The 12181-nt window shown below is 41.0% G+C and overlaps 1 protein-coding gene across 2 annotated transcripts in view; it reads right to left on the minus strand.

Moving 5' to 3' along the window:
* The window catches only part of LOC109072617 (phosphoinositide 3-kinase regulatory subunit 6-like), a 28433-nt gene that overhangs the window by 7687 nt on the left and 8565 nt on the right, over nucleotides 1-12181 (minus strand). For both annotated transcript variants that reach the window (XM_042720625.1, XM_042720624.1), the window contains 9 exons: nucleotides 7053-7185; nucleotides 6642-6711; nucleotides 5698-5881; nucleotides 4716-4857; nucleotides 4538-4624; nucleotides 2847-3225; nucleotides 2653-2746; nucleotides 2461-2574; nucleotides 1120-1230 (listed from right to left, as the gene is read on the minus strand). In XM_042720625.1, coding sequence (XP_042576559.1) covers nucleotides 1120-1230; nucleotides 2461-2574; nucleotides 2653-2746; nucleotides 2847-3225; nucleotides 4538-4624; nucleotides 4716-4857; nucleotides 5698-5881; nucleotides 6642-6711; nucleotides 7053-7185 — 1314 coding nt within the window. The remainder of the gene's footprint in view (nucleotides 1-1119; nucleotides 1231-2460; nucleotides 2575-2652; nucleotides 2747-2846; nucleotides 3226-4537; nucleotides 4625-4715; nucleotides 4858-5697; nucleotides 5882-6641; nucleotides 6712-7052; nucleotides 7186-12181) is intronic.

Consider the following 12181-nt stretch of genomic DNA (forward strand, 5'->3'; position numbering starts at 1 on the left):
GTCCTCTGCACAATGTGACTTTGCTGCAGCCTGGAATTGAACTGCTGGTTTCCTCTGGCCAGAGGAGAACTGCCCCCCCGACTGAGCCTGGTTTTCTCCCAAGTGTTTTTCTCCATTCTGTCACCGATGGAGTTTTGGTTCCTTGCCGCTGTCGCCTCTGGCTTGCTTTGTTGGGGACACTTAATTTCCAGCGATATTGTTGACTTGATTGCAAATGATTGCAAAGATACTGTTTAAACTGAACTGAGCTGGATGATGACATCACTGAATTCAATGATGAACTGCCTTTAACTGAAAAATGAGTGTCTACTATTGTCATTTTGCATTACTGACACTATTTTCCTAATTAATGTTGTTCAGTTGCTTTGACACAATCTGTATTGTTAAAAGCGCTATATAAACAAAGGTGACTTGACTTGACTTAATTCAGCAGCAAGATTAATTTTTAATGAGCTGAAAAGAATGCACATCACACCTCTGTTTATCAATTTGCATTGGGTACCAATAACTGCTCGCATAAAATGTTTGACTACAAAACCACCACTGGCTTTGCACCCCTTTACCTAAATTTATTACTTCAGGCTTATGTGCCCTCTAGAAGCTTGTGTTCTGCAAGTGAATGTCACTTTATTGCGCAAAGAGGCACAAAATCACTTTCACAGACTTTTAAATTAAATGTTTCCTCCTGGTGAAATGACCTGCCCAACTCAATCCTGAGTCATTAGCTATCTTCAAGAATCACCTAAAAACACATCTCTTCCATCTTTACTTGACCCTCTAACTCTAGCATTCTCTATTCTAATTATATTCTTTAAAAAAAAAACAAAAAACAAAAGCAAACAAAAAAAAAAAAAAACCTAACACTATTTCTATTTGTTTTAATTTGATTTATTATACAAATAACAAAGTATAAAAGGCCTCTAAAACTAGCATGCTCTATTCTTTTTCTATTCTATTCTATCTTTTTATTTATCATATAATTAAAAAAAAAAGCCTTGCTAGGTGTACTGTGTTAAGCTACTTGCATATCATTGCTCTTTTGTTGATTTTGATTGCTTTGATTGTCCTCATTTGTAAGCCGCTTTGGAAAAAAAAGCGTCTGCTAAATGACTAAATTACCTTGACAGAGTAGATGGGAAGGTGAACCGGATGCTGGCTGACACGTGTGTAGTATGAGATGATATCTAGCAGGAAGGTGTTGGGGTCTGAAGATTCACTCTGAGTTGATTTCTACAATGACATCATTTAAGAGGAAGGTTTAAAAACTCCCTGAATCACTAAATATACATATATATTTATATCACATAGAGAAGCATTTTCTCAGTTTCATTTGGCAAATAATAACTTTAGACAGACATAACAAAATAAAAAAAAAATAGTAAAACATAACTCATGAATAACTCATGAGGGTCAACTAGGGTTGGAAGACAGAACCGGTCTGATTACAGAACAGATGACTCTTATGAACCAGTTCTTTGCAGTAAATCGAAAACACTAACATTGAACTGCTGAGCGAATTACATGTTTGAGTCAGTTCTTTTTGGAAAATCAACACATACAGTGCAACTGACCGCCAAAGAAATGTTTCTTACGAGCATCCCCAGTGTCCAAAAAATCCAACGCAACCAGTTCGACTGTCGAATGAATGACTCTTATGAACCTTTATTTTATTTTTTTAATAGTGAATCAAACACATTCAGCACCATTCTACACCGACTCTCAAATGAATGACTTTAATGAGACGGTTCTTTATAGTGAATCAAACACATACTGTACAGTGTCCACAGTGTAGTCTGACTCCCGAAAAAAAATTTTTTTATGAGCCTATGATCCTTTTAGTGATTCAAAAATGTACACCATCTTCAATGTAGTTTGACTCCTGAACCAATTACTCTTATGATTCGGTTCTTTTTGAATCAAACACATTTACAAATATCTTTATAAATCAGTGTTGTTTCTGACTAGTTGTTCATATAACAAAGTGATGTTAAATGTACATATTATGCACTTTGTCACTATAAAAAATAAATAAATAAAAGAATGAAATATGCTATCACATTTCCAGTCTGTTTAGTATTGTTATTTAATATATAGCCTATTTAAGGCAAACTAAAAATACTGTCATTTTGAAAATCCATGCAAGATGTAAAAATTTAATTCTCATTAATCTTTGTCAATGTAAATGTAATATCATTTAATCTATGCAAGATGTAAACATACATTTTGCAATGATTATTTAACATTTTTACCTAAAAAAAAAAAAAAAAAAAGACATTCAAATGGATATAAAATGGATTTAATAATGGAATTTAATTTATTTTTCCCACATATTTATCCCATTAAACTATTGTTACTGGGACTGCAAAGGATCCGGAGTAGATAAAAGGAACTGGAAGCAGAATTATTAAATTCTAAACAGTTCCCATTCATATTGTGATCTTTTCAAAGTGTAATAATTACCATCTGGGCCAGTTTTATTATCATGGCTCCCAAACGGTTGATATTACAGTCATACCATGGGTCCACGCTTCCCAAATATCCTGCCAATGTCAGCATGTCTTCAGGAACGCCCTCCTGGAAAGCACATGCATTACAGTGAGCTGTCATTGCTGGTGTTTTTTTAAATGAAAACTAAAGCAAAATCTATTATACCTGAACAGGAGAAAGCGTCTGGTCAGTCACTGGAATGTAATACATCTCCATATTCACTCTCTTTGTCAGCAGCAGATGTCGTGCCTCCCTTTTCCTGAGAACAAACATAGAAAGATGAAAACATCACAAATTAGACTCAAACTTTTTTAAATGCAAAGGTAAAATGTGTAAAAGAATGGATGCAAACATCTTACCGTATAGTGTGGAGAGTCTTGGCGAGCCGTCCTAGCGTTCTGTCATCACCCATTACAAGGATTCGAGCCGTGAGGTTCCTTTCCTCTTTAGTGAGGCTGTATCCTCCATTTCCCTTAACAGCCTTCATCATCAGTGTCTTTCTGTTGCCAGCTATGGGACATCGCGCACACACCCTCCTGTAGAAGGACTGAGAGCTGCTCTGCTCCTCTGGGCCGCCCTGAGACTCCAGCATTATAGAGGAGAGCTCACTGATGGGCATGTCTCCCTCTATGCCGCTGTCCGTGGACACGACAGAGGTACGCTTCAGGTCATCCTCATCCAGACAAGCAGAGTTTTGTTCCGTAGGAACCATAAGTGCAAAGTTAGCCAGCTCATTCCCTGTTTATTAAAAGAAATTGTAAGACGCAGCATGTTGGATTTGTTTTACATGAAAGCTTGTTTCCACCATGAGATAATAAAAATATAAAAAAGTAATTTCTCATGCAATTTTGACAAATAAAAAAAATAAAGTCAAAATTATAAAATATAAACTAACAATACAGAGAAAAAAGGCAGAACTCTCACAATTTTGTCCTTTTTCTCTGCATGTTGAGTTTACATCTTGCAATTGTAAGTTAACATCTCACAATTCAGATTTTTTTTTCCTCTGAATTCTACATTTACATCTTACAATTATTTTCTTCCACCACAGAATTAAAAATTAAAATGGCAATCAACATTTCTTAACTCGAAATCTCACAATTTTGACTTTTATTTCTCTTAAACTAAGATTTTCTATCTCCCAATTCTGACTTTTTTTCTCTGAATTTACATCTTGTAATTCTCTTTTTTATGGAATAAAAAAAAATATATATTTTAACTTTTATTTTAAAAATTCGGACTTTTTTCTAGTAATTGTGAGTTTATATCTCATAATTCCAACTTTTCTTCTCAGAATTGTGATTTAAAAAAATATATATATATATATCTCACAATTGTGAGCTCTACACTGTAAAAAATGAGTGTAATTTTAACTGTCAAATTTTGTAAAAACTGTTAACAGTAGGTTCTCACTCTATACTTTATACAGGGAAAAACACAAGATTGTAAAATTTTTAGAAGTAAAAAAAAACAAATCAATGTATAATTTAAAGTCAAAAAATATAAACTGTTCCCAGAATTCCCTGCGTGACACTCCACATTTGAAAGTATTTTGTTTAAATAATTGTGTTTCTTAATAGTTTATGTTATCAGTTATGTACATTTGGGAATTTATGTTACATCATCTGTGGGTTAGTGACTGTTTACTGCATTATTTTAGTGTCATGTGTCATGATGTGTGTTACCATATAGGCGTTTTGTGTTTCCGTGAGGCACTTTCTGTAGATTACTATATACTTGTGGGAAAGCTACTTGTTGTGAACTGTGATTCTTCATGTGGCTTCATCTTTTACCATCTGCGTTATTATGGTGGTTGTCAGTATATGTTCATGGTATAAAATAGATTTAAGTAGCAGTGTGCATTGTTGAATTTACTGGTTTAGATTGAAATAGTCTTGTTTTATCATGTTCAGTTTACAGTTTTTTCTGTTTTTCTGTATTTCTTACAAAGTTATTATTGCAACCACAGCTGCCAAAATTATTTTGTAAAACAAGCTTTCTTAGTTTTAAGGGTACAAGCATTTGTTGAAATAACAGCAGTTGAGCTCACATATCTCATCCTCTTTGGTCCAGACATGGAAGCTGACCTCAGGACTGGGCAGCTGAGTTTCTGCTTGCGAGGCTGGACATGACGGATCTAAAATGACCAAACGTGTGAAATAACTACATGTTTCAGCTTGTTTGGAATAAATAGTGTCTTACTAGACCGTGTTGAGGATCATTTCTACCTTTGGCAGCAGTCAGGATGTCTTGGTAGAACTCTTGTAATCTTGTTTTGTACTGATTAACGTTAGAAGGTCCATCTTCTGTTCTCTGCTCTAGGATGGTGACGAGATCCTGGAAGTGCAGCTCCAGCTCTTCACCTAAATGCTGAAATTAACAAAATATGCAGTTATTTAGGGTACAGGATTTTTCAGCAAAGACTTTATGGACATCTTAAACGATTAACAGGATCAAACTTGCTTATATTTATCAAGCTTCACCACATTTGATCTTGTGCTGCAGGTATTTTTGCTACTGAAATTTACTCAAACAAACACATAAGTTTGCAATATCTTTCATAAGATTATACACACACACACACACACACACATATATATATATACATATATACTAAAATGTAATTTTCTTTTACTTTTTATAAGAATATTAACCCATGTAAAACTTACATATCTAAAAATAGATTTTTTTTACAGAAAATTTTATTTCAGTTTTATTTTATTGAGTTCAGTTGATCAAAACTGACAGTAAAGACTTTTACATTATTACAATAAAATTATATTTCAAAGAAACACTGCGATTTTTAACTTTCTATTCAAGAAAAATATTTATTAGGATAAATTTGTTTTTCAAAGAAACACTGCGATTTTTTACTTTCTATTCAAGAAAAAATGTTTTAAAAAAAATTTAATTATTAATTAATTATATTTTCAATTGTAATAATATTTAACAATATTACAATTTTTAATTTAAAATTGTTGTAATACTTGACCATATTATTGTTTCTACAGTATTTTATACAAATAAATGTAACCTTTGTTGTGTTAATATTTAAGAGTATATTAAAAGAGTAGTTTTTAATGGTAGTGTATATGATTTTATTTTATTTTTTTTAATTTTAAATCCTATGTATTATATATAAATGGGTATAAGATGGAATAAATATGGGATGGGTAAAATATATAACAGATGTTTTTAAACACAACAAACCTCTAGAGACTGTGAGAGCTGGTCAACCTGGCACTTCTTTCCTAATCCAGCCAGCACTGTGTGCAGTAAAACTCTGCGTTTGTAGATTATTGAGTCTCTTCCAGGGTCTGCACACTCTACGTCAGCCTTGAGCGCACTCACCAGAGACAGAGGAAACACAACAGGATCTACAAACACAAACACCCTGATGAAAGAAAGATACAGTGAATAAAGAGACAATAAAATGCAAACATTTATGTATATATGAATCAAACAATTAATTGTGTATTAGTCACAGACATGGAAAGTTCTTTCTTGTAAAAAGGCATAGTAATAACTCCTTGATTTCAAGCGAAAAAAATTGTAAATGAGTCACCATGGTTTGACTTACTGAGCAATGTGGGCAGAATTTAAATATGTAGGTGAAATTTGTTATAAAGAATAGTATATCGCTAACAATTAAAAATAATAAAAAAATAAAGAACAGAAATAATATCTGATTCAGAAACAAGCAACGGTTTGTTCAAAAATTAAAGCAAGGTGGAGAGGCTGCAAAACAGAACCATATGAAAAGTGTGGGGTTGGTAAGATTTTTGTATGTTTTTAAAAGTCTCTTATGCTCACCAAGGCTGCATTTATTTGATAAAAAAAATAGAAATAGTAATACTGTGAATTTATGATGGCAATTTTTTTTTTTATCAATGTTGAAAACAGTTGCTGATTATTCTTTTTGTGAAAGCTAAAATATAAATGATTACAAATAATATATGCATAAATACAGTACATTCATTTGAAATAGATTTTTTGTAAAGTCTTACAATAATTGCCACTTTTGATCAATTTAATGCAACCTTATTAAAATAACCATTGATTTGTTAATAATTATTCTTACCGTGCCCAAACCTTCAAACAGTAGTACTGTATGTAAAATTATGAGAATGTTATTAACCTGGTATTACACTTACTTCTCTTGGAGTGGATAAATATCATTGCAAAGATTATGTTCGGCACTGACTCTCTTCTGATACAGTATTCCTAAAATAGATTAAAAACAGAACCTGAACAATGTTGCAAGATGGGATTTCCACAGAATATTTAAGTCGTATCTGTGGTACATCTTCTGAATATCTTAAAGTTTATTTAGATAAACTGTATCCAAACATGCTGTCTCCTCGCATGAATGGTGGTTAGAAAGAAATACACTTGTAAACAAAATCAGGCTAAATGAGTGTATCTAACTGATCATGAAACTCCAAATATCCAGTTTAACAATTAGTTTGATACATGGAAAGCATCCCAGTTTAATTCTGGTTCAACTCCAGATTTACACCAGAAATGTTTTTATTGCTTTAATGTAACTGTATTCTATATTTTACCTGGTGCATTTTGTTCCATTTTCATCTGTCTTGCATAGTTGAGAGCGATTGCACAGTAGGGTTTAGGTAATGTAACTAAACTTTTCAGGCAAAAATACATCCTTTGATATAGATCTTCTGGAATAAATACAGACTGAAATAAAGCAGAAAACCCGATGAGTATCACGCATCACACACAGCTGAAAAACAACCCAATCGTGTTGATTTCCAGTTAAGACACAAGGAATGCACTTGGTTATTAACGTAACCTTGGTTCCCTTAGATACAGAACGAGTACTGCGTCGTAAGCCGTTTAGGCTAAGATGCTATGGGGAAAAGTCCTTTTCTCCTATTTCTGAAGCCTCTTTCAATCACGCAGTGAAACTGCACGACCATTGGTTTGTGGAGTTCAATAGAAACCTGAGCCCTCCAAAAGGGGTGGGGCATCAGGCTATATAAGCGGACGTCTCACCTAGGCAAACTGATTTAATTTGACTAGAGCGACGACATGAGGTGTCCTTACACATAGCACGGCAAAGTACGCAGTACTCGTTCCGTATCTAAGGGAACCGAGGTTACATTAGTAACCGAGTACGTTTCCTTTCGATACTACACTCGTACTGTGTCGTAAGCCATTTAGGATAAGACGCTATGGGGACAATATAATCACGTCGTGCTATCAGGAAGGATGACCGGGTATTCGCCCAGAGCACCAAGAAGGGCTTGTAACGAATACGTAAAATATCCAGACCAGTCGGGGATGTAATTACACCAGTTATCTTGTTGACCTCCTACAGTTCAGGTGCCAAGGGGCCTGAGAACTTGTAGGGGACAAAGCTAACCCCAGGGACCCGGACGCAGTCAGGCTGGACAACAAGCAAAAACTGACCATGACGGTGGGCTTATGCTGACAGGACCTGCCTTTGTAGTGCAGGAACATCTGACAAATGTGGAGGGCGAGGCCCAGCCGGCCGCCGAACAGATTTCTCTCTGATAGACATGTCACTAGACCACGCCCATGTGGAGGCCATGCCCCTTGTGTAGTGTGCTCTAGCTACTATCGGACATTGGAGCCCGGAGGATGAGCGAGAGCTATCGCGTCCACTATCCATCTGGATAGCCTTGGCTTCGAGACCGAATGACCCTTGGTGCGGACTCCGAAGCACACAAAGAGCTGTTCTGACTGTGGGATATCGCTTCGATAGACCAATCTACTTCGAGTGTAAACTAAACGAGCCAATGCACATTGGCATGCAATTATTGCATCCAGCTGCCGCTGATCACAGCGTGAGTATAATAAGGCAGCAGGTGCAATGCATACCAGGTTTTCGCTGAGGAGCCGAGCCAGAGACCCGGCGGCTCAGCAGTGGTACAGCAACCATGGCGACGGGATGTGGCGTCTCTGTTCCCTCCTTCAGTGAACAAGGGTTACCATACGTAACCGAGACGTTCCCTTTCAGTCGGTCACTCTCAACGCCACGTCGGTGACCGATGAAAATGGGATCCCTACCAAAGCGCCATGGGTGCTGCCCCTTCCAGTGCCGTGTGCGAGCCGCCTGCACCCCTGTTAGGTGTAGGCCGGGGCTCGGAACAAGTAGTTCCACTCACCATTGTCAAAGCACTACCTCACTGGGTGAGATTGGATAACACTGGGAAAACGTACCCATTCCGCTTGGAACAGGGACGCTGCGGAAGCCCCATCCTTCCCGAAGGAGGTCTCGGGAGCAAATACACATATAGCATCCGTTTTAGGTGTATATGGAGAAATTTGAGGTGATTCAAACCCTCTTGGAAAGGCAGAAGTCTGCCGGGGAAACACGGGCTCTAAGGCTATACCGTGGACTATACGCATACGAGTACCGCTGAAGCGGTCGGTCCTGAAGCTTTGTGTCCGGTCTACATAGCATCTCAATGCTTGGACGGGACAGAGCAAAGCCAGGGCTGGGTCTGCCTCCTCCAGGGGCAGCGCTTGCAAGTTCATCACTTGGTCTTTGAAGGGTATAGTGGGAACCTTGGGCACGTAGCCGGGCTGGGGCCTCAAGATTACCTGGGAGTCAGCCGGCCCAAACTCTAGGCAGGAATTGTCGACCGAAAATGCGTGCAGGTCCCCTACCCTCTTGATGGAGGCCGGTGCAAGCAGGAGCAGAGTTTTCAAGGAAAGAAACTTGGGCTCGACTGAATGCAAAGGCTTGAATGGGCCCTGCTGTAGTGATTTCAGCACCAGAGTCAGGTCAGAGGGTATGGAGGGGGGCTGGGAAGGATTTAACCTCCTGGCCCCTCTAAGGAACTTGATGACGAGGTCATGCTTACCTAAAGACTTCCCATTCACGGGGTCATGGTACGCAGCAATAGCGGCAACCTGGACTTTGAGGGTGGAGAGAGACAGCCTTTGCTCCAGACCTTGCTGCAGAAAGGAAAGCACGACCACAATCAGGCATATTCGAGTGTCTTCTCGGCGAGAACGACAACACTCGACAAACATGTTCCACTTCAAGGCGTAAGCGTGTCTCGTATACGTGCTCTTGTCGAAGTGATGGTGTTCACTACCTCCTGGGGTAGGTCACCTAGAACCTCCGCGTCCCACCAGGGACCAGACATGGAGTTTCCAGAGGTCTGGATGCGGGTGCCAAACGGTGCCCCGTCTCTGAGTCAGTAGATCCTTCCTCAGAGGAATTGGCCAAGGAGGGGCTGTCGTGAGGAGCACTAGTTCGGGGAACCAGGTCCGAGTGGGCCAATATGGCGCCACTAGCAAGAGTCGCTCCTCGTCCTCCCGGACTTTGCACAGTGTCTGTGCGAGAAGGCTAACTGGGAAAACGCATATTTGCGTGGGCCCCACGGCCAGCTGTGTGCCAGTGCGTCCGTGCCGAGAGTTCCCTTGGTCAGGGAGTAGAACAACTGGCAGTGAGCGGTCTCTGGAGAAGCAAACAGGTCTACCTGAGCGGCTCCGAACCGTCTCCAAATCAACTGGACCATCAGGGGATGGAGTTGCCATTATCCCAGGAGCATTGCTCGAGACAGCTCGTCAGCTGTACGGTTGAGCAGGCCCGGAATGTGAACGGCATGAAGTGACCTCAGAACCGGTTGATGTACGCAACGGTCACTGTGTTGTCCAATTGGACCAGCACGTGCTTGCCTCATACCCAACCTTTGAGATGGTTTCGAGGCAAGGTGCACTGCTAACAACTCTAGGCAATTGATGTGCCACTGCAGCTGCGGGCCCGTCCAAACCCCTGAGACTGCACGCCCGTTGTACGTGGCCCCCCAGCCGGTGGTGGAGGCATCCGTGTAAACCACAGAATGCCTGGAGATCTGCTCTAGGGGCACCCCCGCAAGATCTGACCACAGGGTGAGGGTTTGGCGACAGGCTGGTGTAACTTGGACCCGGTGAGTGCTGCGCTTCCATGCCCACCTCAGGACTCAGCCATAAAGCCAGTGCTGGAGCGGTCTCATATGTAACAGGCCGAGCGGTGTAAGTGCCGCTGTGAGTTCAGCCTTCTGGACCCCTTCAGAAAATGAACAACCAGGTTGTTTTTACCCACAGACTTCCCGGCTATAGGAGCATGAGAGGCTGCAATAGCTGCAACATAGACTTTAAGGGTAGAGGGTGTACGGCCCCTATCCATTAAGTCTTGGAGGAAGGACAATATCTGAGATATTTCAAAAGTGAATGGGTCTTCACCCTGGGCTGTGCACCAGGCAGTGAAAACTGACCATTTAAGGCTATAGAGGCGCCTTGTCGATGGAGCTCTAGCCTGTAATATGGTATTCATGACGCTCTCTGGGAGGTCTACCAACTCCCGTCGAGAGGCCATACATGGAGAGCCCACAGCTCATGTCTGGGGGGCCATATCATTCTGTTCGCTTGAGAGAGGAGGTCCCGTCTCAACGGGAATGGCCATGGTTCCGCTAGCGACAGGTCTGAAAGCCATGGTTGGCTTCTCCACAGAGGGGCTACCTTGTGGGCATCCTCCCTGATTTGTCTGATGACCTGGGGGATCAGAGTGATCGAGGGAAAAGCATAAAGGAGGAGACTGGGCCAGTCGTGGGCCAGAGCATCCTTGACTTTTGAAAAATAGATTGGGCAATGAGATTTGTCTTCGGAGGCGAAGAGGTCAACCTCTACCTTTCCAAAAGACGTCCCAAATACTTTGAACAGTCTGGGGATGGAGCCTCCACTCCTCCGAGGGGAGGTTGCCCCGGGACAACATGTCCACCCCTGTGTTCAGAACGCCCTGCACATGCGCTGCCCTCAGTGAGAGCAGGTGGTGTTGGGCCCAATCTAGGACGCTTTTCACTAGAGTGAATAGGGGTTTTGAGAAGAGCCCGTTTGGCAATTTATGAAGGTTACCACTGTCATGTTGTCCAACCGGACTTGGACGTGTTTCCCTGCCGGGAGTGGTAAGAAAGCGTAGAGAGCTCGACATACAGCCAGCATTTCCAGGCGGTTGATATAGAGCTTGCTTTCTTTACTCATCCAGGCGCCAAAGGTCAGATGGCCTTCGCACAGGGCTCCCCAGCCTTTCTTGGAAGCATCTGTGAGAATGACTTTCCGCCTGCCAACTATCCCCACCGCTGCCCCCTACTCGTACCAGCTGGGTTTCATCCAAGGGGCCAGGGTTGCACTGCACACCTGACTCACCTTGATCATGAAAAATTTATCCTGAGGCCCAAACACTCTAGGTGGTTGAGGAGGAGGGATCTGTGAGCCATCAGCTCCACCTCTGACTGGGCCAAAATGAGCCAGTCATCGAGGTAATTCAGTATGCGCACTTCCATCTGTCTCATAGGGGAGAGAGCCGCATCTATGCACTTTGTAAAAGTACCGGGAGCCAGAGACAGCCCGAACTGAAGGGCCGTGTATTGATATGCTACTCCCTCGAAAGCAAATCTCAAGAAGCGCCTGTGATGGGGGGCTATCTGGATGTGAAAGTAAGCATCTTTCAAATCTAGGGAAAAGAACCAGTTCCCTGGGCGTATTTGCATGAGGATCTGCTTCAAAACGAATTGCAGTATGTAACCTCGTTTTATTGTTTTTAACACCCATTCTGACACTCCAGGGATGGCCTGCCAGGCCTCGGCCCGCATGGTGAGGGGCTGTATTGGTTCGGGCACTGAGTCGCTGTAAGGAACTGTGGTACTCGTAAATAGTG

Source organism: Cyprinus carpio, chromosome B3 (genome assembly GCF_018340385.1).
Source record: "Cyprinus carpio isolate SPL01 chromosome B3, ASM1834038v1, whole genome shotgun sequence".
NCBI classification, from domain to species: domain Eukaryota; kingdom Metazoa; phylum Chordata; class Actinopteri; order Cypriniformes; family Cyprinidae; genus Cyprinus; species Cyprinus carpio.